A 24,912-nucleotide genomic window follows, 5' to 3' on the forward strand; every position below is an offset into this window, starting at 1 on the left:
TTTTAAAATCAACTTTTTACTAATTTTTTTTTATTAACTGATTTCAATAGATACAAAACGTTGTATCACAAATGTCATTTGCATTTGTCATATCAGTGTATTCTAGGGGATCGGATCTCGATCAGAAAATAGCGAATTATTCGATATTTTGCGAATTTTATGCGAAATGATTTGTAAGCGATGGGCCAGTAAAGTTGTGATTTAAAAAACAATTCGCAAACAAAACGCTATGAACGTGAGACAATTCGCAAAATTTGTAAGTTTTGTATGTATCAAATTGTGAACGCTTGTAAGCGAGCCAAGTGAACAGCGGCGACGCACGAAAACGAAATGAGTGAATAGCGACAACGAACGAAAGAAAAAATGTTATCCGCTGCCGCTATTCACTCACTTCGTTTTCTTGCGTCGCCGCTATTCACTTGGTTCGTTTGCAAGCGTATATTATATAGTTTGATTGTGATAACTTTTTGCGAATAGCTTGCGAATTGTATGCGAATTTCTTGAATTATTTTACTAAAATGACGACTTTATCATACAATCAATAAATTTTGTCCATTCGCGAATAGATCATTTCCCCTAGAGTGTATTGTTGTTGCTTTATGGCAATTTTTTTTCATTTGTTCTGCAAAATCAGCTTGTACTTCAATGGAAACAGCACATCTCATTTTTGAATTATGAGTTTGAATCTAAAACCTTCGTCTCCATCTCTTGCACGTATCCTGAAAAAGTAAAATATTCAATCTACTCAAATTTAAAATTAATTGCAATGACAAAACACTTACTATGCAATCAATTCCTTTCCTCTTAGAACTCTTGCATGGGCTCGTTGTCTGATTTACCATATTTCGGCGTATATAGCTTGACATGATTCGTCAATAAATTTGCGTTCGGCAACTGGAAATTTTTTTTCGTCTTCCTTGATTTTTGTTTCGTATTCGTCCCAAGATTCATTTGGAAAATATTTCTTAAAATCATCACGTTCACTTTTCGCACCATTTTCAGATGTTGATGTCATCACTTCCAACATATTGAGAGTGGATTTTTTCCATCGATCAGCATTAAAATTTTCTGATTGATTGATATATTTCGACTTCATATTGATAATATTGCTTGATTCAGATTATATTGTGAAACAATGTGAAATTTAATTTCGTACGTAGTTGATGAGAAGAAAATACGACTTTTATAAATTGTTTACAATAACAAAGGAAAACATATATGTCCACTGTGGCGCTTGTGTTCGGTCATACTGCCATCTATAGGTGAAAGTTTGAATACAGATTTGTGAATACACAAATTGGTAGGTATCTACACACAAATCATAACTAACCTCAATATGAACAAAAATTGACATAAAACTGAATTTATCCGAAGTCTCAACCGTTTTTGGGATAAATTTTAGTTCAGATTTTTTCCGCTCAAATATTTAAGTGCTTAACATATATCCCTTTGGCATTTGAGCGGAAAAAATGCATACTAAAATTTATCCCAAAACGGTTGAGACTTCGGATAAATTGAGTTTTATGTCAATTTTTGTTCATATTGAGGTTAGTTATCATTTGTGTGTACTATGCACAAAAAACAGGAAATTACGACCAAATATGGAAAATCACAAAATATGCAAAAAATATAATAAGCTGCGAATGACTCTATAAGCTTGATAGATAAACTTAATAACTAGCAAGGCATTTTTCGTTCAGCCTTAAATCGAATGAAGCATAATGCAAAATAGCTTACCAAAATTATATGTATGTTCAAATTTGTGATACAAACGATATGCAAATCGAAAACGTTGAAAACATTGAGTTGCGATTACTCGGATATCTATTTGAGGGTGGAATACCGAATTCGGCACAATTACAAAAATTCAGTCCATCCATTTACAGTCGACAGTTACAATCAGGCGAACCAATTTATGCAATGGTATTCAAACCGCATAATTACAAAATTACCAAAAGTGCAAACTGTTATCAATACATTGAAGGTGAGCACATTTGTGTAATTTTATCACTTTGTACTTTGTTTCTCATTATTTTATTGTTGTTCTCTAATTCTCAACTCTTAAATGTTGACATTTGATTTATATTCCAGTTTAAGTTGAAGATTTTTTGCCAGAGCAAAACAAAAATGGTTATGCAAATCGATCTGTGTTGAACTATATAAATCAATTTCCAGACGAGTAAGCATACAAATTGGAATCATACTCGGAAAAACATTTGTCAGCATTTGTATTTGTACTCAAGCTAACACCACGTCAAAAAAAATAGATAATCATAAATATTTTTATATAAGATAAAACTTTATTCCTTTTTGATATAATTTTGCGGTTTCTTTTAAATTAACTCTAGTTTTTCTTGGATGAAAAAATATATAAATGAAGTAGAATCAATTTTTCTTCTTTTTCTTCATGAAGGCATGACTTTTAATTGGGTCAAAATTTCGTCTCTTTGCTGCCTTTTTTCTGTCTCTCATACCTTTTATTCGCATGGCTGCCTGGACTGGATGCGAAATTTTGTCAATAGCAATTATTTTCTTACGTTCGGCGCGTCTTAACATCAATTTCTTTTGAATTTGTGAACGCAAATTGTTATATTCATCGTCACCAATCTTGGCACGTATTGTATCACCGACATGAATAGCTAGTTTGCGAAGTCTTGCATCAATATTTTGATCTTCTTCCGACATTTCACGTACCAATGGCGCCAATAATGTATACGCCAACTGCTCCACTTGTTCAGTTGTGATTAATGCCGCAAGTCCTTCGATCCAGCGGAAAACTGCTGATCTCTATATTAAAAAAAAAAACGTTGTTGAGTTATTCACTTTATTTATAGTTGAAACCAAAATATTTATTTACCAAAATGGAACTTTGTGGTGCTTTTGCCACTTCAGAATGGACGACATATCGCAGACGTCTTAATAGCCATGGTAAATTAATTTTGCGCTTCCTGGTAAGATTTGATTCCTTTTCATTATCACCGTCACCATTGCCATCACCATCACCATCTTCATCATCAGCGTCGGTTGTATTTATAAATGGTACACTTTTCAAAATATTGGCAATGTGTAGAAGAATTGTCGTCACTTCGTTTGCCATTTCAATATCGGTTTGATCAGGTATTAGCTGAGCGCATAAATCTAAAGTCAAAGATTTAAGTTCTTGTTCTGGATTCGCGTAAATAAAGTTCAGTTGATTTTTGCCACGAACACCATTGAAGACTTGTTCAACTTGTATGCCTTGTATAATATTCTGTAGCATTTTCAATGCATTCAATCGTACCTAAAAAATAGAATCACAAGAGAAAACAATGAAAAATAATTGAAATTAAATACAATAAGAAGAATAAAATTTATGGAAAGATAATAGATAATAAAGAATGGAATAATTTAAGTCCTACCCAAGTGTGTTCATGTGCAAGCAACTTTTGTGATTCGTAAGCAAGTTCATCCGTATATTGCGAAAAGTCGATTATTACATTATCAAATGTTTCATAAATTTTCAATAATGTATTTTGTAGTTGAATTGTCGAATGATCTAGCATCCGTTGATTTTCCTCGTGGTCGTCTTCCTCTTCATCATCTTCTGATCCATCTTTATCAATGTACTTAAAGTTTCGGTTGGAAACAAATTTACCAACTGAACTGGTAAATAATGTTGTTACTAGAACCGGAAGAATTTTTTCCAGACGCGTTGAAAATCCTTGTTTTTCAACATTGATAAATCTAGTGCACAGTAAGGCTGCCATTTCTCGATGACTTGATTTTTGGTCATTCAAAAGTGTTATAATTATCGCAAAAAGTTCATTTCGTTGATTTACATCGATGCGACTGATCAATGTTTCTACGCATTCCGCAATATTTTCGCGACACTTAGCCGATTCGTCGTTTACAATACGTGAGCCGCAAGCAACAAACATTAAAGCCGACTTGCGATTTAAATATTTGGCGGGGAATCGTTTTACAATCGAATGTAAAATACTAATTGCCGATTCGCGTCCAGATTGAAGCTCATAATTTAAATTGGAAATGAAAAACTCAATGAAACCTTCAACCTTTTTCCCAAGTGGATAATCCATCAAATAATTAACTATAATGCCTTTGGATTCGGCTCTAGCAACATCTGATTCGGATTGTATGGCCAATCGGCCAACCTGCATCAGTACATTATTCAATTCTCGTGTAACTAAACGCCGTGAAATGATAACTTTCAGAAGAGAAAATGATATTGTTTGTTTGTTGGTTTCGCCTATATCCAAATATTGTTCGGCATAAAAGAGCAACGTTTTTAATTGTTCTTCGGTCAAAATGAAATTCGCAGCGGGTATATAACGAAGAATATTTACAATGGTTTTGAACGAACTTTGGACCAGTAAAAAGTTTTCGTTCGACATATCTGTATTTGCAGCAACATATTTATGTAAAATCTCGAATATTTTTTCAACAATTGGTTTGATGAATTCAATTAAACGATCTGATGTCATTGTTTTGCCAATCATCACAGATATACATTTGAGAGCAAAAGTTGTAACACGAACATGACTGCTACCAATTGAGTCATTCAATATTATTACAATCGGATCAATGAATGGTTGATAATTTATTTTCAGCAGTTTACCTAAGAAAAAATCACAAAAGAAAAGAATACAATTAATTTAAAATAATCGAAAATAATCGAAAAAGAATCAGCAGTTTACCACTTTTCAATATCGCATGTAACAATTCCAATCCAAATTCGATTAACACATGAGCGTTCGCTCGAACATTTGATACAACTTGTAACTTTACAGTGTTACTGCGACACCCAATGGCTGGATCTTTGGGTATTAAGAAGCAATCTGGTTTTTGTTGTTTTATTTTCAATTTGTCATTGGCGGTAAGTTTTGGCTTCTGTATTTCGGGCATCAAATCCGGAATACTTTCGGAAATCACACCATAAATGAACATCATCATCGTCTCAATATTTATCTGCTTGTTTATTAATAGACCAGCAACAATTTTCTGGAAGCATTCCTGTACTCGAATAATATTCTTTTTGGATTGTGATCGATTCAATTGCTCTTTGAGTGGCACTAGAAGATCCAGCAAACATGTTTTTGTTAAGTATGTTGCACAGATGCCCAGCGTAAGAAAGCTCTTGTTATGAGGCTTTGCCTCTGGCGTATGTTTGCCAATTTTCGTTACTAATTTCTCTTCGCCAGTTTGTCCAAAAATATCACCCAAGCATACCCGTAATACATACTGTAAACATTTGTCCATTATACCTGAAAATGCAATGAATATAGAGTTGAGAATGAAGTTGTGAAAATATTAATAGAAAAATAAATAAATATTGAAAGTTCCAAATCATATCCATTATACCATTTTTAAGTGATGTTTTTAATGCGTCGAGCAATGAATGCACGGTTATAGTGAGTACATGAACTTGAAAGCCCCGTGTCAGTAGCGAGGTCATATGTGTGAGCAGCATTTCCAAGTGCTGAGCTCCAACAGTTATCATGATATTTTTTAGTATGTCACGTGTTGTCATTCTTACTGAAATCAACGGTGATTTCAGAAACATGCATACTTTAATTAGGATCCCAGAGAGATTTTGTTCTGAAAATAAATGTTTTTAACATATTAGCGCATTAAATGTTATTGTTACAGTTTTACTCTTTACGATATAGTGCGTTATTAACGCAAAATGTAAAGCTGTTAATACTCACCTAAAACACCAGTTGGTAATTTTTGAAGCAATTTGACTACGGCCAAAGCAATGGGGACTCGTAAGATTTCCTCTTCTTCTCGTTCAGATCGTCGTTTCTTTTTGTTAATTTTGTGAAAACTCTCGTATGTACTCAGAGCCGTAATAGAATTATTTAGAGTTGGTATTAGACCAGTGGCAAGATTATGGATCACTTTTCTGGCAATTGATGTTGACAAAACAATTGGTTTGTCATAAATACATACTCTTGCTTTTTTAACTGGGATATCATCTTCCACCTCATCTTCATCATTCTCGTCATGACATTCGTTCAACTCTTCAAAGAAGCTCTCTTGTTCGTTACTTATTTGAATGACGATTTCTTCCGTCTCATTTTCCTTGATGGATTGATCGGCATCACCATCGTTATTTGTTTCCTCATTCGATGTGACACTCTTATTTTCAGAAGTTGCAAGTGGTTCTAATGATGATGTTAATGACAATTTCTCTGACGAATAATTGGCCCTTGATAGATCAAAATGGAATGAATCTAAGATTTGCATAACAATTCGTACCATTTGTTTTTGATATTGAACATTGAAGCGCATATTTTTTATGTAATATTTCAATATTGTTTCGTATTGATGCCAGGGCAATAGGCGACACACTGCACCAATTGTTTCAATAGCTGATGTAACTAGACCATGATTCATTGAATATTTCTCATTTGCAATGTATGCTGTAGCAAGTGGTAGTATAAATTGTGTCAATGTTCTGGTACTTGGAACTTTTTCCAGAGTTTTTGCCACTGAACCGAATCGCAATAAGGCTTTTCCATGGCGTTGTATTTGCAAATGGGTAATGTTGTCAAAGAAATCAATTTCACGATCTTCCTTGCAGGCTAGCATATTCAAATCAAACAGAACTGGATGAGCGTCTGGACATTCACGTGCGATTTCGCCCAACAATTGAATACCTTCAGTGCGTACATTTTCATTCTTATCACGAAACGTTCTGCGAACCAAATTCAGAATCACTGTTCCAATCAAATAGTCCAATTCTTGTGGCCGTGATTTTTGCAGCTTTAGAATTAACGTTGGTAAAAGTGTTTTCAAATGATGTGAAGCACTATCGCGTAATGCCATATCTTTGTCATACTTGATGAAATAAAATGAATGATGAATGATAAGTAGACCAGCATTCAAATCTATTTCATTGGCGGCAGTTAATTTACCAATTCTCTTGTAAGCATCTAAACGTTTTTCATAGTCTGGCTGTTCAATCCATCGACGATCCCATGCATTCAAATCAATCACGATACGAACGGTTTGATGCAATTGTATTTTTTGTGTCTCATTTTCAAACGATGCACGTTCGGCAATCACTTTAAGCAGATTGCATAAAAGTTTACGTGGTCCAACTGCGGTGATATGTTCAAACATCGGTGCAATGCTCCGAATATGCAGCTCGGGATTATTGATACGTTTAAATAAGTTAATAATTGTGTTCACCATTTGTGTGAGAACTTCTTCACCCAAATGTGTATTAAATTTTCGCACAAGTATTGGTAGCAATACAGTTAGTAGAGTTTTACTGGTTTCCGCATCAGTTATGAGTCCCGTTATTTTAGAGAGTATTAGTAAATCTCGTTTTGTAAGTCCTCGGCGCATTCGTAACACAATTTTAAATCTATTTAAAATATTCGGTAAAAATGGCAACAGAATTTTACTGCCAAAATTGATTGTTTCTGCATTTGAAATATCAGCTAAATATTTTTCATCGATCGGCTTACAATTTTTTATTTCCAATGGGACAATATCAGTTTGTTCGTTTCCAGCTCCATCGATCGATAATGTCAAAAGATTCTGTATCATTTGCATAAGTGAAAAACAAACTAATGGTTTTGCTTTTGGCTCAATCAACAAATCCATCATGTATCGCAATGGTGTTGAGTCAGCATTTCCATCATCGATAAATCGTGTTAATAAAATGAAAAGTCTTGGATACTTTCCGAAGGTCGTAAAAAGTTTATGCAGTGGTGTTACGGACAGAAGACTTTCTTGTGCCAATTTATGGGCTGATGGTGAAACGAACACCAAAAATATTGCATCAATTTCATTATCATTCCATGGATAAGATTCAAAATGATCAAAGAACCGTTGTAAATTCTGATAGCAATTGTTGCGCAAATTCTTGAATGGTTTGGCCAGATCAGATGTTATCTTTGAATCGCCACATTTACTTTGTTCCACAATACTAAATACGGTAGATCCGATAACTAGTAGCACATTTATGATATATCGTAAAAATTTGTTGCTCATCAATCCGCTAAATTCGCTTTGAATCACATCCAAAAGATCGAGTGAACTTTGTAGAATGTTTGGCGATAAAACGTTTCCAGCATTGGTTTTAGCCATAACCTAGAATAGACAAGAACAAATGAAATAGAACAAAAGGAATTGGCATTTGTTTGGTACTTACGTTTTGGCACATAACACGTGCATCATCCTTGAACTCAATTTCAAGCATCCAGAACGACATGTGAAGCATAATCAAAATTTCTTCTTCGTGACAACCGCCCAAAAATCGCATAACTAACGATTTTCTTGTTTGATTTGATGTCTTTTGGCCACCAATTCGTTGCAGCATTTTGCTGTAAAGTATTCTAATAACGATGGGCATCAATTGTGGCCGGTGCTCCAGTTGCACCAGACCACTTGCTTTGTCAATTTTAAAACTAATTATTGCCGATTTAAATTTGGCATCGTCAACCAAATCCTTCAAATAATCCATGTATGGCTGTAGATATTTATGTTTATACGCGAAAATACAGTCCAACGCCAATTTTTGAACTTCTGAATTTCTGTGACTCAATAATTCCAAATATAAATTCCAGAGTTCGGGTTCTCGATGTAACGCTTTTGGATTATTTTGATTAACGAATACTTGAAGCATATTGGTCAGTGTTCGTTGAGTTCCAGCTGGTAGTTTTTGATCGTCTGTGATCTGTTCATCATCATTATCATCTTCATTAACATCGTTATCAATTATATCTTCGTTTTCATTTTCGTTGAGCCCCTTTGCTTTGATTGATTTTTTTATTTTGCGTTTTCGTTGCGCTTGCAATGTATATGTGTCACGATCAATTGTTCTTTTATACTCGTGCTCGATGAAATCCAAAAAAATGGTCACAATTTCCCGATTTTTTATTTCGCGTAACATTCCCAAGAGCGGAATAATGCGCCACATTAATATTCTATAATTAACCAAGTCGATCGGTCGCTCATCATTATGCCAAATGGTTAAGTAATTTTCTCTCAAACACGATTTTACGTCAATAAATTCAACATCATCTTGCACTTCATCCAATTGTTTGTTGCGCAGCAATGTTGTAGTTTCATCGATTTGCATCTTAAATATTGACCAAAAACTTTCAATTTCCAATTCGGAAAAGTATGTAGAAATTAGTTCGGTGATTGGTTTCCAAAGAAGATTGAAATTTACGTGAAGAAATCCCAATAGGTATTTGAGCGGATCATATTTTGATGGTTCATGTACTTTTGATAATGATGCAAGCAGTTTTGTTGTGGGTTCAATGCGTTGGAATAGCAACAGTTGCTCACGATACGTATGAATATTTGTGTCAATAGATTCAATATCGAAGAAAACACCATAAATATTGAATTCCATGTCTTTGGTTTTTAATACATCTGAAAATTGATGTAATAAATGTGCGGTAATTCTTCGCACATTATGATACCGTGATAGAAGATTATTTGATAGCTCGTTATGAACTATTTTGAATAAATCAATATTGAAGTCGCTACTTCTTTTTTCCTTCGGTTTACTTGCTTCGAAGGAAACAATTAAATCTAGCATACGTAGCGTGTGTATATAACGATAATTCTCACACGTACCAAACTTGACCAATTTTTCAACAATTCTTTTTAAAAGGGTAGCTTCCGCGTTGTTGGACGGTTTGAGTTTGATCACTTGTAATTGTCTTAAATGAATTTGTGTTTCAATTAATATCGACAAAATGAAAAGAATTCGTTTGTTTTCTGTTTGAATGAGCATGTTTTCCGATTCACTTAGAATTTCTACCGTATGTGGTTTCAAAGCATTCAAACAAACTTCAATTTGCTCGTTTACTTTTGCCAAGATTTTGTTCACTTCGGCGCCAACAATATGTGGATAAACAATGAGCGCTAATAGAAATTCTTTTGAATCATCAAAATATTCTCCGTTCTTACTGACTGTAGTCAATATCGATTCGATTTTTTGTAAACACTTTTCGGATCGTAGTCGAATGGGATATATTTTTTTAGCGTCTATCGAAATACCATCGCTGAATAAGGGTGACTTGTATAAAATTATTTTTGCCATCAACTCCAATGAACTCATTCCAAAATGATGGCTATCTATGTAGCGTAAGAATTCCGGCAATATTAACACTTCGAATTGTGAATATTTCACACAATTCCATACAAACGCTTCAAATATTTCGGTTGAAGGTATCGTCAATACTTTTTTGGTTATTCGGCTTGCATCCAGTTGAGTTAGGATCACATTGTGCGATAGTAGAAGTACTGTAATTAAGTCAGATGTACAACGCAAACAATCTTCATTATCTTCGCAGGTGTCAATAACTTTTATTACTTCGGTGACAAATTGATTGGGATTGATGAGAAATTTTCCATCTCTAATTTCAAGAGTATGACCCATTATAAACAGCAGGTGCTTCAATGCCAAACTATTTAAGTTAGTGGCAGATTTGTAGTATTCCAATGTGCGGTAGCATGCATCCCAGAATATTTGTATGTTAACGGGTGCAATGTTTTGAACTAAAATCATTACCATGCCGTTTAATATTTCAAACCATACCACCGATTGATGTGTTTTTAATTTTGATAACATCTCCAAATAGGCGCGTAAATATGATTCAGCACAGCTATGGAATTGACCATTTACACCACGAATCACTTCGAATAATAACTGACTGCATCCGCGAATGATATTGTCACTACATGATTGTTCCTTGCTGATTTTTAGCTGTGATAAAATAACCAATAGAAACTTTTCTTTGTCTGCAATATCACGTGCAATGAATGCAAAACATTCAACCGCAAAATTTGTAATGTTTTCTGAATTATCGTTATCAAGAAGTGGTAGTAATAATTTGAAAACTGCCGAAAAATCTTTTTTTAGATATGGCTTGAGAACTTTGAATAAATGCGCCAAACAAATAAGTGTCCATTCTAATTGATCGGAGTCCTTTGTTTTCAATAAATTGAATAAAGTTTCAAACAATGGGTTTTCACTCTTCACCAGATGCACGTATAAATCTTCTCGAAGGTCTTTTGCTAACGCAACTACAAATCTAAGTGCAAGAATGAAAAATAAGTGTTATTTTATATAGCAATACAGAGAATAAAAACATTCTTATTTTAAAAATAAATTAAATATAACTCACTCCAAAAGAGGTTGTAACGAAAGCGCTGTGGCTTTTTCAAGAGATTCCACCAATTTATTAATAACAAATTCTTTCTTCAACAGCAACTGCGGTAGAGTAACAACGTTGCGAATTTGTTTTTGAAAGATGGCATATTCTTCAGTCAAATTAAGAACAATCCATTTGCAGTATGTTTGATGGAATTCTGTGTTCTGCACCTCCTCGTCAATACCTTCATTTTGATGTCGAATCCGATAAAGTGCCGTGCGTCGTAAATCGATCTCATTCAATCGTTCCCCAAACGTTTTAAACTATTTTAATAAATGTTAACTTTACAATTCACCAAATAGAAAATAATATTGGATACTTACACGGAATGAGTTCGTTTCTTTATGACGCTGCGGCTTGTTTTTCATTTTCACAATTTTATATTTTTATTATTAACATGGACATGTGATTAGAAACCGAAATTTGATTAGCTATATCAAAGATATTAGAATATAAACTTGCAGTTTGATCTGTTTTGGAATATATCTGAACGCACGTGTATATTTTAAATTCACTTGAACGTGACATATGAAAATGAGAAGACTTTCGTCAATTGACAGTTGCGCTATAGTTTATTGCGTTTCGAAGAGATGGCGCTATATAAACAATAAAATAATATTTTCATGAATTAATCACATTTTGTTATTTTAAAATATTCTTTTTCCCACACATTTCTTATTCGTGTAAAATACTATGCCTGTACTTTGACCTATATGCATGCAACAATATAGTCAAGGCCAATTTTGGAGCCAATCATATTCATGGTGGGCTAACACTTGTTGTTCTTGTTTGTTAACTGTCAATTTCATCATAATATAGACTGAAATTTTGACACATTTTCGTAAATTGTTGTTTTTTTACATGTTTTCATTATGATGAAGATGTGTATGCAATTTTGTTTTGCCGATTGATACTTCTTTCATCAAAACATATGAGTGTGATTTGTTTGTGGATGTATTGGTATTTAGTGAGCTAGATACGTTTCATTCACGGTTTCTTCGCTCATATAGTCGTTATAAGGCTTTCATAAAAAACATTTTATGTTGTATTGTAAACACTAAAGACCATTCCAATAACAGGTATTTTTTGGTGGTTTGCATTTAATAATTTTTTAAAGAAATTTTCTAATTTGTAATAAAATGAGATTTTATTATAGAAAAATATTATAAATGCACAGTGAAAAAATAGTATCATTCCTTTAGAATATAAGAGAAAATATAAATAAGATGTGTTGAATGCAAAATGTAAATTGTTTTGTTGTTAATACTCGAAATTTTCAGTGTAATTAAAAAATGACTAAAAAAAGAGAAGGGCTGAGGAAACGTCATTTGGTAGTTTTCTATTGAAAATCTCTTATCCAATTCGAACTTTTTTCAATGGGATCGTCAAAATACAGTTTCTTATAAATAATATATTGAAATTTGAACTTTGAATTGGCATTGTCATCAAGAAACGTGTTTACTTATGTGTGCATTCAATTACTTTCATTGAATGGATAATTGCACTTCAAGTCAATAGACTATGCAGTCGAAAATACGAATGATTTTTTATTAAACTTTTATTGAGATTAACATTTGTGATATACTCATTTTGTTTTTACATTTGTCTGTGTATTCACTATCAATTTTGCTATAAAAAAAAACTTGTAATAGTTAATGACGCAAATCGAATACGTTTCGTACGAATATGAAAAACGAGATTTTACATATATTAATTATGTATCACATACGCCAAATAACATTTAACAACATAATGCGTAATAATAGAAATCTTATATTTTTGTTATAGGAATAGAGATGCCGCAATTAAAGACAACAGTCAATCCGGATTTGGAAAGAGAACGACAAAAGTGTACATTTGATGTTGAAGAGTTAGCACGATATTGGATTGGAGATCAAACTAAATTAGAAGAGAAGAGAGCTCGTGGTAGGTTTTATTGGTTGATGGTTGATGTTTATTTTTCGCTATTGCAAAATAAAATCTTATCTAATAAAAAAAAAGAAAAACAAAAAAGAATGAAGCAACAGAATATTTAAATGATAGTTCTCCTACAAAATATGCTACTAGTATGTCCAAATCAACTTGTTTTATGGAAATTCAATACAATCTGTTGCGCTATCGAGTGTGAGAAAAAATCATTACAACATGAGTTTTCAACGAAATTTTTTAATGTTGTTTAGAAAACAAAAGTGCTAAATAGTTACGAATAAAATCAGATTGAAAATCTTTTTTCATTTTCTTTCTTATAGAGGATTTCTTCTTAAACGATCCCGAATTGCAAGACGAAACACCGCCAGCTTATTTATCTCATAAAGAATTGTATGAGTATGCAATTCGAAAATCAACGATAGTGTTCAAAAAGATAAAACAATTGCAAGAAGAAGGCAAAGATGGTGTAGATAATTATCTGTGTGTATAAATTGGTTTTTAATTTAAATCATCTTTTGAATTCAAAGAAGAACATTTTCGTTTCGAATTATAGAGCATTATTGGGTGGACAATTGGGATCAGGCATAATTAAAGAGGGAAACCCATTCGCTGTACATTTTGCGATGTTTGTTCCAACGATTTTGGGTCAAGGAACTCTAGAGCAGCAGGGTGAATGGCTTGGCCGTGCATGGAACATGGAAATTGTCGGTACATATGCACAGGTAAATTAATAAGATTTGGTCATACTAAAGTAGAAACATTTCTTCTAAATTAGATTTTATTATAATAAAATACAATATAGACCGAACTTGGTCATGGAACTTTCATTAGAGGTCTTGAAACTCGGGCAACTTATGACGAAAAAACGGAAGAATTCGTATTGCATAGTCCATCTATAACTGCCTATAAATGGTGGCCGGGAGGATGTAAGTTTCCAAATTAACTGTTTCAATAATAAATTGATCAAAAAAAAAACTTATCAATAATTGACAGTGGGACAGAGTTCAAGTTATGCGGTGGTTGTTGCTCAACTATACACAAAGGGTGAATGTCATGGTATTCATCCATTTATAGTGCAATTACGCGACGAAGACACTTGGGCACCGATGCCAGGAATAAAAATTGGAGAGATTGGACCAAAACTTGGTTTGAAAAGTGTAAATAATGGATATTTGGGATTTGACAACGTACGAATACCGCGTAAAAATATGCTTCAAAAAAATGCCCAGGTTAAGGCAGATGGCACTTATGTGAAATCACCGTCTTCCGTTTTAACATACGGCACAATGATGTTTGTACGTGTGGTTATTTTGCGTGATGTATCAGGTTCACTTTCAAAAGCAGTGACAATCGCAACACGGTATTCGGCTGTCCGGCGACAAAGTCCAATCGATCCAAATGAGGTTGAGCCACAAGTTATCGATCATGTTACCCAACAATATAAAATATTCCCGAATATTTCCAAAGCTTTTGTGATTAAATTAGTTAGTGATTATATTTGGGATATGTACAATCAAGTTACATCTGAACTAGATCGTGGAGACTTGGAACGTTTGCCCGAAGTATGTTTTCCGTGATTTTTCCACATTTTTCTGTTAGTCTTTATTTTAAAACGAACGTAAAACTAGATATAATGACGTTTCATTGTTTTGAATGTAGTTGCATGCGTTAGCATGTTGTTTGAAAGCAGTTTGTACCGCAGATGGAGCAGGTGCAATTGAACAGTTACGATTAGCTTGTGGCGGACATGGATATATGGACTGTTCAAATATGCCATCAACATATGGAATGGTTACTGCTGCCTGTACATATGAAGGAGAAAACACCGTTTTATTACTGCAAACAGCTCGGTAAATTGATATGAACGAAAACAGTGCTACAATATTTAAATTTAAATAAATTAAACAATTAGATACCTCATAAAAAGCTGGGATGGCGCTCTGCAGGGAAAGTCTTTGGTTCCAACATTGAGTTATCTGAGTAAATTCATTAAAACTCGAAATCAGCAAAACTGGAATTCATCGATTACTGGCATTGTAGCAGCACTGCAGGCAGTATCTGCGAAGTATCTATTTCGAAATTTTTATTTTGTGGCAGACGGGTCGAAATGATAAATCTGTAATTATTTTTTGCAGTAAACTTCGATTGGCTTACGAGCATTTGGAAGAGCGAAAGAAAAAAGGTTATTCTTATGAACATGCAGCGAATGCAACATCCATCGAATTGGTGCAATGTGCTGAATCCCATTGTCGTGCATTCCTAGTGAGCTCTGCTTATGAAATGACGAAAGATCTAGAAAAAAAACTATCACCACAGTTATCAAAAGTCATTCAACAACTAATTGAATTGTATGCGGTTGATACGTGCTTGAAATCGTTAGCAGACTTACTTCGGGTCTGTATTTCACTTGTTTAAATGAATGGTACATAATAATTGAAACATTTCTATTTCTTATAGTTCACCGCTATATCTGAATCGGATATTCAAAAACTAAACCAGAAGTTGGAGATTTGTTTGGCTGACATACGACCAAATTGTGTGGGAATTGTTGACGGATTCGATATTCCAGACGGAATACTCTGTTCAGCGCTGGGTGCGTATGATTATTGTTTCATAGTTTCCATTATATGTTGATAAATTTCTATTATTTTCATTTTAGGTGCATATGATGGAAATGTATATGAGCGTTTGTACGCCGAAGCACAAAAATCCCCACTTAACAAAGCAACTGACAACAAAGCATTCCATTTGTATTTAAAACCATTTCTGAAATCAAATTTATAAGCATCATTTTTACTAGAAATTTCTGCAAGAACATTGTCTTTTTCAAAATTATGTGATTTTCGTCAATATGTTATATCGAAATAACTGGGTGAAATACTGGAATTATCAAAATCTAATATAGTATCAAAAAAAATCAAGAAAGTTTTACTATATCTTGTGCTATATATCTTTTCAATTTATGATGTATATGAATTTTTCGTTTCCCGTATACAGAAACAATTTTTTTTTTTTTAAGTTTTTATTTCACAAAATTAATACTTTATTTTTTCTGCACTTTGCATTTAGTTAATTATCAACTAAAACTATGGTCTGGCTTGCATTCTATAGAAGATAGCTACTTTTGCAAATGAAAATTGTACATTTAAGCATGCACATTTTTTTATATTGCTCGAAACTTACAAAATTGGTGCTGTACTTTTAAAAATATCCATATAAAATTGGAAAATTGGGAATTTTGGGATTATGTAAATAATTATTACATGTATTGGTAAATAAGCTGTAAACGTTCAATATTGAATAAAGTTTTAAAAACAATTTATATATATTTAATTTTTATCTCACGATTTTCTATCCATTAAATTATTTTCATTGATTTCTTGAACATGTTTAATATTATTTCTCAGCACAGCAATCATACTTAAAACCTGATTCAATATTATTAATATTAATAATATTCTTTGAATACAAAATAATTAAAATAGTCTTTCTTTTACTGGTAATAATAATATATAAAAAGTTTTCATGTAAAAGGTATCTTGAAGCGTTCGAGTTTCACAGCTTGAATTTATTCGAATCAAATACATGTTTACGATCTTTATTTGGACGAAGACGAATTTTTGGTGCTAAAGCATTTGGCAAAAAATGCATCTAATTTATGGTACAAATGTCGTCTAACTCCCCATAGAGAATGATCTTCATCTGGATAGGTCTGTAAAAAAGTATTCATTATATTTTATCTTTTTATCAATTTGAATCCTTCTTACGATTTGCTCAAATGGAATGTCATTCAGTTCAAGGCTACGCGCTAAGGCCATTGATTGTTGATAATGTACATTATCATCCAAACTGCCATGAACAAGAAGATAAGTTTTGTTTCTGAACTCTTCGGCCTTAGTGCTAAGTCGCGCTCTATCGTAACCTTGGGCATTATCTTCTTTGAATGGAAGTCCCATATAACGTTCAGTGTACATTGTATCTGTAAAAAAAGATGTAATATGAAGTGGAAATTCAAAAAAATTTGCTCAAAAACTCGGATACGTAGTTTTGATATTGTGAGTTTTTTTACCGTAATACAGCCAATCGGTTACTGGAGCAACTGAAGCAGCACACTTGAAAACATTTGCGTTGTCCGTTGCCAATGCCATTCCAGCTGTAAAACCTCCGTAGGACCAACCTAATGAAATAAAAATCGAAGTCAATTACTCTTGATGAATTCAAAATAAAAAATAAATAAATATACCCCATATCGCGACACGAGATTCGTCAATGAATGGAAATAAATCTGTTAGCTTCCTACGCAAATTCATAGATAAATAAATACAAGTAGACAGAGAGGAAGAGAGGGAAAAAGAGATAATAATGAGAATTTTTATTGAAAATGCTATTAATACCATTTAATCACTGATAATAACAATTATGTAAATTATTGAATTATAGCGGGGAGTATATAAAGCTTTTCGTTTCACAGAACATTCATTATTACAATTGTACTTACTTTGTTGTTTCAATTTGATCTTCCACTTCAACGGTTCCCATAGCGCGATAAATCGTATGCAGAAGATTTTGGCCACGATTCCCAGAACCGCGCCCATCGATTTGAGCTAAAATATATTTTTGACTCGTCACTAGATATGAACTGAAACTGATTTCCCACCTATCAAGGGAACTCTGTGATCCAGGACCAGCATATACATCAATAATCCTAAAAAACGTATTGTTGTTTAATTATCTTCTTTTTTAGTTACGATAAAACTGATATTTATTTACATGGGATATTTGGTTTTTCCACTAGTATCTACATCTGGTGGGAGTTGAAGCTTAACTACTGCTTCGAAACCATTTTTCAATGGAATTTGATGATATTTTATGATTGGTGTTGATACTTTGGCCAATAAAGAATGGAGACCATGATTATTTTCCCAATTCCGAAGAAATATAAGTTCAGCTGAAAGAGTCAAAAGATAAAGAAGATGTATTTGCTTATTCAGTTGGTAGTTGCTGGATAAAGGTTATTATAAATACATACAAGAATTATGAGAAGACAATCTCACAATATCGGTGCGCGGAATTGCGGGCCCATCATTATTAATCACAATATGCTTACTGTTCGGACTGAATTTTGCGCTAAAGTATGTTTGTAGTACACCACCACGTGTAATATTACACGTTAAACATTGTCTTATGCTCGGATCGTCAACTTGAACAGACCAAATATGCTTAATGTAAGAAGAATTTTTACTATTAGCAGCATAGAAAATTGTGTTGGTGTCTTCACTCCAATTTAACACTTCTAAAACAACAAATTCGCCTGATGTTAGAATTGTTTGCTTTCCTGTTTCAAGTGAAACAAGCGTCAAATGTTGATATGAATCGTTAGCATCCTTTTGAAATTGTGGCGTTATATAAACAAAATGTGAGCCATTTTTATTAAATGTTGGTGGCTTGAAGAAATCAATCCATCCCATTGAACTGGACAAATCCAAAATCTGAAAAAAATATGTTATCCACACGTGAATGTGTATGTATGTTAGAGTGTTTCCCGTATCAGCAAATAAAAAAATGGTATTTCTTAATTCAAAGAAGGCAAAATTCTATGTTAGTAAATGGCATTCATATAACGAAGCGATTGATTTTAGCACTTCCCGAAACGAAAACATATCTGAAAATATAGTTGATTAGAATTTGAAGTACAATTCTCTTTGCTGTTTGCACGTATATCGACACTGTTCGCTTTGATAGAATATTGTTGCGATTCTTTAGAATTCGATAAATAAACAAAAGAAAGTATTTATATTCAACGCATTTTCAGAATCGTGTTGTTCGCTGTGTCAGCCGTTTTTTTGGCCTGTAAAATCATTTTATGAATTGAACCAAGCAGTCCATACAACACATACACATTTATATTGATCGCGATAGGCTAATAATAATAATCATTCCGTTTCTTTTGCTCTTAAGTGTTTACATACAAACTGTGATTCCATTTATTGGTTCCGTACCATACATTCTTATTCAAACGCTTTATAAACAAAAAATGTGTGCAGTATAAGAATGCTTTCGACACAGAACCATCGGAATGTGGAGAAGTGTGTTGGTTCAAATGAAACGATCGTGTTGAAACTTGTCAGAATCAATGTTTTTTTTATTTGAATTTGCATCGTCATAATTTCATTGGATTCGATTGATAAAAGTGCTAAAACATATTTTTGGATTGTGTCAGTGTATGCTATATTTGTTTCTTGCTTTCAAAGAAGTTTATTTTTCGCTGTTGGCGGTTTTCTATTGGAATTATTGTCAACCGATTGTTTTCAAACGAGATATTTGCGGTGAATTTTGTGTTTGATTTTGTTTAGTTTTGATAATAACAAAACATTCACAAGCTGAAACTGCAAATATTTCGATTTAACTTTGGACCGTGTTGGTGTGGTTTGCATTTATATGTTGCATTCAAAAGAGTTAATATCACCCAATTTGTCGATTTTGAATCAGTTCACGCTTAACATTCAATCAGGTAACATCAAGTGTCAGTTTTGTCCCCATATATTCAGTGCTTCCTATTGATTCAATTCATTTAAAAATTACACAGTGCAGAAAATATATTTGTCATTTTATTTGTGTTCTAAATTGCGCGTGTGTTTTTTTTTTTATTTCGTTTTAGTTCAACATGTCAACGACTGGTGAAACTACGGCTGCTACAGCGCCAAGAAAAAAGCGATACAAATTTCAAACGAATGCGCAAAAAGAAAAGGATGCTGATGATGATGTAAACGATAATGGATTGTTCGCGATTAAAATGCGCCTCAACACAATTTTACGACCAGAGTTCAATCACATTGTCAAACCGTGGATCGAACAGAAAAGCATAATGTCAACGAAAATCACCGTTTTGGCATCATTACTTTTCTTGGATAAAGTGAAATCGGCACAAATGAATCGACAGTGGGAGTTTTTTAAAAACCGAACGTATCCGGCCAAAAAAGGAAAGAAGAAAGGACAGCTCGTTGAAAAGAATCGTGGCGAAGAAGTGATTGAGCAATGTTTCTATGCCGTCTTGCAAAAAAACAAAGAAGGTGAGAATATGGAGCCACATTTCCGTCAGTTTGTCGAAGAGCTCAGTCCAGAAAATAATTTCGCCTGGCCCAAGAACGATTATTTTGGTAATCATTTTAAAACGCTTTGCCAAAATCACACGCGATGCTTGAAAACCGGTCAAAAGACACACTGCAAGAAGAAGTTGAAAAATTATCTGCGAATGCGAGCGTGGCAATTCAACGCAGTGTCTACCGGTTGGAAATTCGACAAGAAGGACATTGACAATGCAGTCGATTTGATGATTCGAGGCTACAATGCGATCCGTGACACTCATCAAAATGCAGATTTCAAACGACACAAGCGAACATTACTTACTGGCATGGTTACTGCAATTGTGCGAGAAGTTGGTGGCCCAACCAATGATCACAACATCAAGGATTTTTCAAAAGGCGATTATTGGTTCAAAGCAACTGCAATGTGGCTCGTTATGCAGACAGAAATCGATGAGTGGCACAATTGGGCGCAAGATAACAATGTGAAGATACCAAATATCAAAAATCTCTCGGTTGTTCCATTGCCTGATTATCAACGAAAGGCAGTGTTCATGTGCAATGATGTCTTCTATCGAATGCTGGCCGAATCGAAACAACTTCCACAAGTTGATGGTAGACAAGCAACCGAAAGTTACATTCGCCAGAACAAAGAATTCTATTGGAATCAAGTATTCGATTTAACGACCATCAATCGAAAACTGAAGAAAAACAAAGAATTCCATTATACCATCGTCAGCAACGGTGAATCTGTGTCGATTATGTATCGCATGTCAAAGCAATACGAGCAACAGATGCAGAATGATGATATTCTTCGAAAGCAATTCATGGGCGGAAAATTTGCTTACGAACTGGGAATCGATCCAGGCATGAAAACATGGAATGCCACAGTTCGTCGAAATATCGAAACAAAGAAAGAAGTGAGTGTTTAAATTTTTGGCATTATTGAGAAATAGAAAGTGATACAGTTACGTGAATAATTTTTTTCTTCACTTTTCCATTTCAGGTCAACTTGAAAACGTCCAGTAAGAAGTACCATTGGCTGGCAAAGCAGAAGACGCGCGATGTAAAGGCAAAACGATGGACGAAGCAGTTCACCCAAGAGGAGCAGGACGATCGAAATAATCGACAATTGTATCAGCGAATGCCATCACCACTGGGCATACTCTGGATTGATTACGTTCATCATCGTATCAAAATGCTCAAGAAAGGAATGGCCGTGTATACAACACCGAAATACACGCTGTTGCAGTTTGACAAGTACGTCGAATCGAATCGAACCGTTGATAAACTCACTGGGAATTTGGTCAATCATAAAGCCGCAATTATTCACATGGGAAATGCAGAAATATCACCAAACTCGTGCATTCGAATCAAAAAGCATGTGAGAGCTCCAGGTACGCGCAAACTACTCAAAGGCTTTCGAAAACGTCGCAGTTGTCGTGTGCGCAAAACAGATGAGTGGGGTACATCGCAGCATTGTGCAAAGTGTGGGCGACGATTTAATCCAGCCACAAGGAGCCATCGATTCAAAGTGTGTGAAAATTGTGGAGCGGAGCCCGATTCAATTTTCGCCGAATATTTACCATCAAAAATCGTAGCACAGCGCAGCAAACGGCAATTGAGGTACAACAAAGATGAAGTTGAACTTTATTTGATGCGATTTTGGGCAGAAGGACTCATGACTGAGCAAGAATTCGATATTGCTGCTGAACGTTTACTGTCTAAGGTGGCCGTGTATCCAAAAAATTGGCAAGTAAACACAGTGAGTGGTAAATTGGAATATGCTCAAGTCAATGCTGATGCACCGTATGCAACTGTTCAACAGCCATATGCAGTCGATGATGAAAATGAATTGGAAATCGAAGACAAGCAACTACTAATGGCTGTACACAAGACATCTTGGGATCGTGATATCGTCGCCGCCAAATGCATTCTCATCAAAGGTATGTGTATTAGAAATTTGCATTTGCATATATTCTACATATTAAATGAAATGCACACTATTTGAATGATCTATTTTAGCGCTCGATGATAAATATGTATGCAATATTTAATGACATTGAGAAAATATTTTTTTAATAAAAAAATAAATTTCTGTTGAGATATCTAAACATTTGTATAGATTTAAGAAAAAAAATCATTTCTGCCAATAATCTATACATTATTTCCGTGTGTGTGTTTACTTTTGAATAGGACATTGTGAGCTGTTTGGATGGGATATTCCGGCAGGATTAGACAGACGATCACCGCGACAGCCAGCAGTTCAACCGAATCAGCAGCCTTAAGCGTCACCAATCACCATTCGTACTCGAAAATTAATCAAAAATTAATATTGTAATTTGTTACATTAACTGAGACTGACTGTTGTGTCTCAGCATTTCGAGGAAGTACTTCTAGGTGTTTTTTTCTGTAAGTATTCTTCACTATGAGATTGTATTCATATAATGGAGTGATTGATATTCATATTCAGAGGCAACAATCGTTTTTCGCTTCGGGAAGTGTTGATATAAATCGCTTTGTTGTATCGATGCTACTAACCAGCATAGAATTTTGTCTACTTTCAATTAAAAAATACCATTTTTCTATTTACAGATATGGGAAACACCCTAATGTATGTAAAAATTAAATATATATACCCGACGACAGATCTCTCCTTCGCAGGCCTCAACAATAGCACGATTTTGAACGCGATTCATCCAGGTCGATAGTAAAGTATCATTGTTTGCCCCCCACAAAACTACAGATATAATGTGCTGTTTCTCACGCAATTCTTGTGGTGGTAAAATTTGAATTTTTATCACAGCTTCGTTGGGTGAAACAGTCGTCAAATCGACCAAAAACAATTTCACCAACGGATTATTCGTTCCACTTTTCGTTAAAAATAAAGAGAATTGTATGACTGATCTAGAATTGCAGTAATAGATTTAATTTAAAATAACTAACGTTTTCGGATATGGAAAATCAATGAATCCAGGATATTGATCACGGGAAGACCCAGGAGCACCATAAACCGGAATCGCAATATGATTAACAGGTGAATCGTCAAATTGTACATAAGCTAGTTTTTTATTATCAGGTGATATCCAGGCAGCAGTTTTTGTTGAAAAAATTTCCTCTTCATACACCCAATCACATATACCTAAGGAAAAATAATCATAAAACAATCAATAATAATTAATAAGCAAATTTTTAAGGGATTTGATTTTTGCCAATCACGTATACCATTATAAATATTGGCACTGCCATCATTTGTTATTTGTATTGCAGGATGTACGACACTTGGTTTATAATAAATGTTATTTTCTTGAATATATAAAATACTGTTATCAATTGGACCCCACTCAGCCAACGCCAACAAATTCTAAAAAAAAACGTATTAGAGATTAATTTGCTTTTTAAGCTACTTTAACACGAATCATTTATATTTATATTTACTTACATCAGACAGTTTGTATAGCTCTTTTGTCTTCAAATCTAAAATATCGTAATGAGCTAATGCACTGTGCCGATAAATCTAATATAATAAAATTCAAAATGATTTTATTAAACAAAACGAAATCATATTGGACAATGGACAATTTGTTCAATTTTAGTCATCCAAAGATACAAAGCTACATTTACAAAGTAAACGTTTTTCATTTAAATGTATCTTTTGAAATATTTACCTTTTGATAGTCTCTTCCCAGCAACAAAAAACGGTGGTCAGGTGAAATTTCTTGTGAAAATGACGAAGCAATAGCCTAAGAATATGGTTTATTGAGATGCTCAAATTGTATGAATTCATGGAAAATAATTAAAAACATTATGGCTTACGGCAATATGTGCTTCTGCTAAAATTTCTGTTTTGTTTGTGATTACATTGAAGGTCACCATATTACCCTATAAAAATTCAGAATAGTATTTTTGATGTGGGTTTTGTGCTAAAAATAAATATATCTTACTGAAAAATCACGATAAAAAAGCAATGTATCGGAGATCCATGTCGCATTATTGTGCCGTGCATAATATTTTCCACCCAAAACATCATTAAGTGATATGGGCAGACCAATTCCATTTTTATTTTTGGCTACCTCTGGTTTAATTGCACCATAGTAAATCAGGCCCGCTACACACAGTCCAACTACACATAAAATGGTCAATGCGATGCACAGTCGTTTTTTCAGTCTGCTTCGGTTTTTCGCACTGACTAGCTCCTATTTAAATGAAAGTTCCATTTCCAATCCACCAATATAAAAAAAAAAAATAGAAATAACAAACAAACATGAATAGATTTTTGACAAAAATTACATTTAAAATTTGGAAAGGCTATAAAAAGTTTATGAAATTGTGTTCAAAAAAAATAATCATAAACGTTGGTCGTAATGAATGTGATTTTGGTAACAATGACTCAATATGAATTACTAGAAAAACAAGTATATCATTGTGCCAGTCAGAGAATGAATTGATTTGGCAGCAAAAATGTTGTATTTGTTTTTAATTTAATGTTATACCTGTTCGCTTTGTCCAATTTCAATCGAGTTTCCATGTGATCCCGGCATTTTGAAATTGTTTTTTCTTACTTTAAACTGTCACTGGTTTTAATTTTAATTGTTTTTACTTTGAACAGCACCAGATGGACATATTACAATCAAGACAAAACTTAATTAAAAAAAAGTGATGATAATAATTACGATATGGTGCATTGTTTTTAAAAAAAGGGTGTAAAAAACTTGAAA

General features: G+C 33.7%; 4 protein-coding genes and 1 long non-coding RNA gene across 12 annotated transcripts in view; 2 read left to right on the plus strand and 3 right to left on the minus strand.

Annotated features, from left to right (window-relative positions):
• Nucleotides 1-1,752, minus strand: LOC116339343. Its single transcript, XR_004200981.1, has 3 exons — nucleotides 1,738-1,752; nucleotides 783-1,256; nucleotides 1-719 (listed from the first exon to the last, which is right to left on the minus strand). It is a non-coding gene; the product is annotated as an uncharacterized LOC116339343 (long non-coding RNA).
• On the plus strand, nucleotides 1,609-16,430 carry LOC116339341 (probable peroxisomal acyl-coenzyme A oxidase 1). 2 transcript variants are annotated; one of them, XM_031765171.1, is made up of 11 exons: nucleotides 1,609-1,984; nucleotides 12,972-13,109; nucleotides 13,433-13,592; nucleotides 13,666-13,834; nucleotides 13,915-14,038; nucleotides 14,106-14,674; nucleotides 14,772-14,962; nucleotides 15,025-15,177; nucleotides 15,248-15,506; nucleotides 15,570-15,705; nucleotides 15,772-16,430. In XM_031765171.1, exons 1-11 carry the CDS (start codon nucleotides 1,747-1,749, stop codon nucleotides 15,894-15,896), a joined length of 2,262 nt encoding a protein of 753 aa, XP_031621031.1. In that variant the 5' UTR covers nucleotides 1,609-1,746; the 3' UTR covers nucleotides 15,897-16,430. The 2 variants fall into 2 exon arrangements, with proteins under 2 accessions (XP_031621031.1, XP_031621032.1); XM_031765172.1 differs by lacking the exon at nucleotides 1,609-1,984 and adding an exon at nucleotides 12,035-12,262.
• On the minus strand, nucleotides 2,309-11,663 carry LOC116339339 (small subunit processome component 20 homolog). Its single transcript, XM_031765163.1, has 9 exons — nucleotides 11,507-11,663; nucleotides 11,157-11,446; nucleotides 8,165-11,063; nucleotides 5,706-8,103; nucleotides 5,359-5,595; nucleotides 4,695-5,261; nucleotides 3,399-4,615; nucleotides 2,858-3,280; nucleotides 2,309-2,787 (listed from the first exon to the last, which is right to left on the minus strand). The coding sequence occupies exons 1-9, from the start codon at nucleotides 11,549-11,551 to the stop codon at nucleotides 2,386-2,388; spliced, it is 8,478 nt and encodes a 2,825-aa protein (XP_031621023.1). The 5' UTR covers nucleotides 11,552-11,663; the 3' UTR covers nucleotides 2,309-2,385.
• The window catches only part of LOC116339340 (venom dipeptidyl peptidase 4-like), a 12,092-nt gene continuing 3,588 nt past the window's right edge, over nucleotides 16,409-24,912 (minus strand). For 3 of the 7 annotated variants that reach the window (XM_031765169.1, XM_031765167.1, XM_031765168.1), the window contains 15 exons: nucleotides 24,688-24,793; nucleotides 24,139-24,390; nucleotides 24,011-24,076; nucleotides 23,863-23,937; nucleotides 23,637-23,711; nucleotides 23,420-23,558; nucleotides 23,141-23,336; nucleotides 22,834-23,065; nucleotides 18,142-18,601; nucleotides 17,883-18,060; nucleotides 17,611-17,817; nucleotides 17,356-17,408; nucleotides 17,182-17,289; nucleotides 16,880-17,091; nucleotides 16,409-16,824 (listed from right to left, as the gene is read on the minus strand). In XM_031765169.1, the coding sequence (XP_031621029.1) occupies nucleotides 16,711-16,824; nucleotides 16,880-17,091; nucleotides 17,182-17,289; nucleotides 17,356-17,408; nucleotides 17,611-17,817; nucleotides 17,883-18,060; nucleotides 18,142-18,601; nucleotides 22,834-23,065; nucleotides 23,141-23,336; nucleotides 23,420-23,558; nucleotides 23,637-23,711; nucleotides 23,863-23,937; nucleotides 24,011-24,076; nucleotides 24,139-24,390; nucleotides 24,688-24,735 (2,415 nt within the window). In that variant the 5' untranslated portion in view covers nucleotides 24,736-24,793 and the 3' untranslated portion in view covers nucleotides 16,409-16,710. Of the gene's footprint in view, nucleotides 16,825-16,879; nucleotides 17,092-17,181; nucleotides 17,290-17,355; nucleotides 17,409-17,610; nucleotides 17,818-17,882; nucleotides 18,061-18,141; nucleotides 18,602-22,833; nucleotides 23,066-23,140; nucleotides 23,337-23,419; nucleotides 23,559-23,636; nucleotides 23,712-23,862; nucleotides 23,938-24,010; nucleotides 24,077-24,138; nucleotides 24,391-24,687; nucleotides 24,836-24,912 lie in introns of all 7 variants that reach the window. The other 4 variants (XM_031765165.1, XM_031765166.1, XM_031765164.1 and 1 more) reach the window with 2 other exon arrangements.
• LOC116339342 lies at nucleotides 21,169-23,451 on the plus strand. Its single transcript, XM_031765173.1, has 3 exons — nucleotides 21,169-22,140; nucleotides 22,391-22,606; nucleotides 22,790-23,451. The coding sequence occupies exons 1-2, from the start codon at nucleotides 21,339-21,341 to the stop codon at nucleotides 22,480-22,482; spliced, it is 894 nt and encodes a 297-aa protein (XP_031621033.1). The 5' UTR covers nucleotides 21,169-21,338; the 3' UTR covers nucleotides 22,483-22,606; nucleotides 22,790-23,451.

Source organism: Contarinia nasturtii, unplaced genomic scaffold, assembly GCF_009176525.2.
Source record: "Contarinia nasturtii isolate CC-2019 unplaced genomic scaffold, AAFC_CNas_1.1 Cnas_scaffold_493, whole genome shotgun sequence".
NCBI lineage: Eukaryota > Metazoa > Arthropoda > Insecta > Diptera > Cecidomyiidae > Contarinia > Contarinia nasturtii.

Excerpts from the sequence above, each read along its gene's own strand:
- LOC116339341 (XM_031765171.1), top strand. The coding sequence starts at position 1,747 with ATGTATGTTCAAATTTGTGATACAAACGATATGCAAATCGAAAACGTT. Across the intron at positions 14,963-15,024 it reads TTATTACTGCAAACAGCTCG|ATACCTCATAAAAAGCTGGG; the intron begins GTAAATTGATAT and ends TTAAACAATTAG. Across the intron at positions 15,507-15,569 it reads CGTTAGCAGACTTACTTCGG|TTCACCGCTATATCTGAATC; the intron begins GTCTGTATTTCA and ends TATTTCTTATAG.
- LOC116339339 (XM_031765163.1), bottom strand. The coding sequence starts at position 11,551 with ATGAAAAACAAGCCGCAGCGTCATAAAGAAACGAACTCATTCCGT. Across the intron at positions 11,447-11,506 it reads AAGAAACGAACTCATTCCGT|TTTAAAACGTTTGGGGAACG; the intron begins GTAAGTATCCAA and ends TTATTAAAATAG. Across the intron at positions 11,064-11,156 it reads TCGTTACAACCTCTTTTGGA|ATTTGTAGTTGCGTTAGCAA; the intron begins GTGAGTTATATT and ends TCTTGCACTTAG.
- LOC116339342 (XM_031765173.1), top strand. The coding sequence starts at position 21,339 with ATGCCATCACCACTGGGCATACTCTGGATTGATTACGTTCATCATCGT. Across the intron at positions 22,141-22,390 it reads CAAATGCATTCTCATCAAAG|GACATTGTGAGCTGTTTGGA; the intron begins GTATGTGTATTA and ends ACTTTTGAATAG.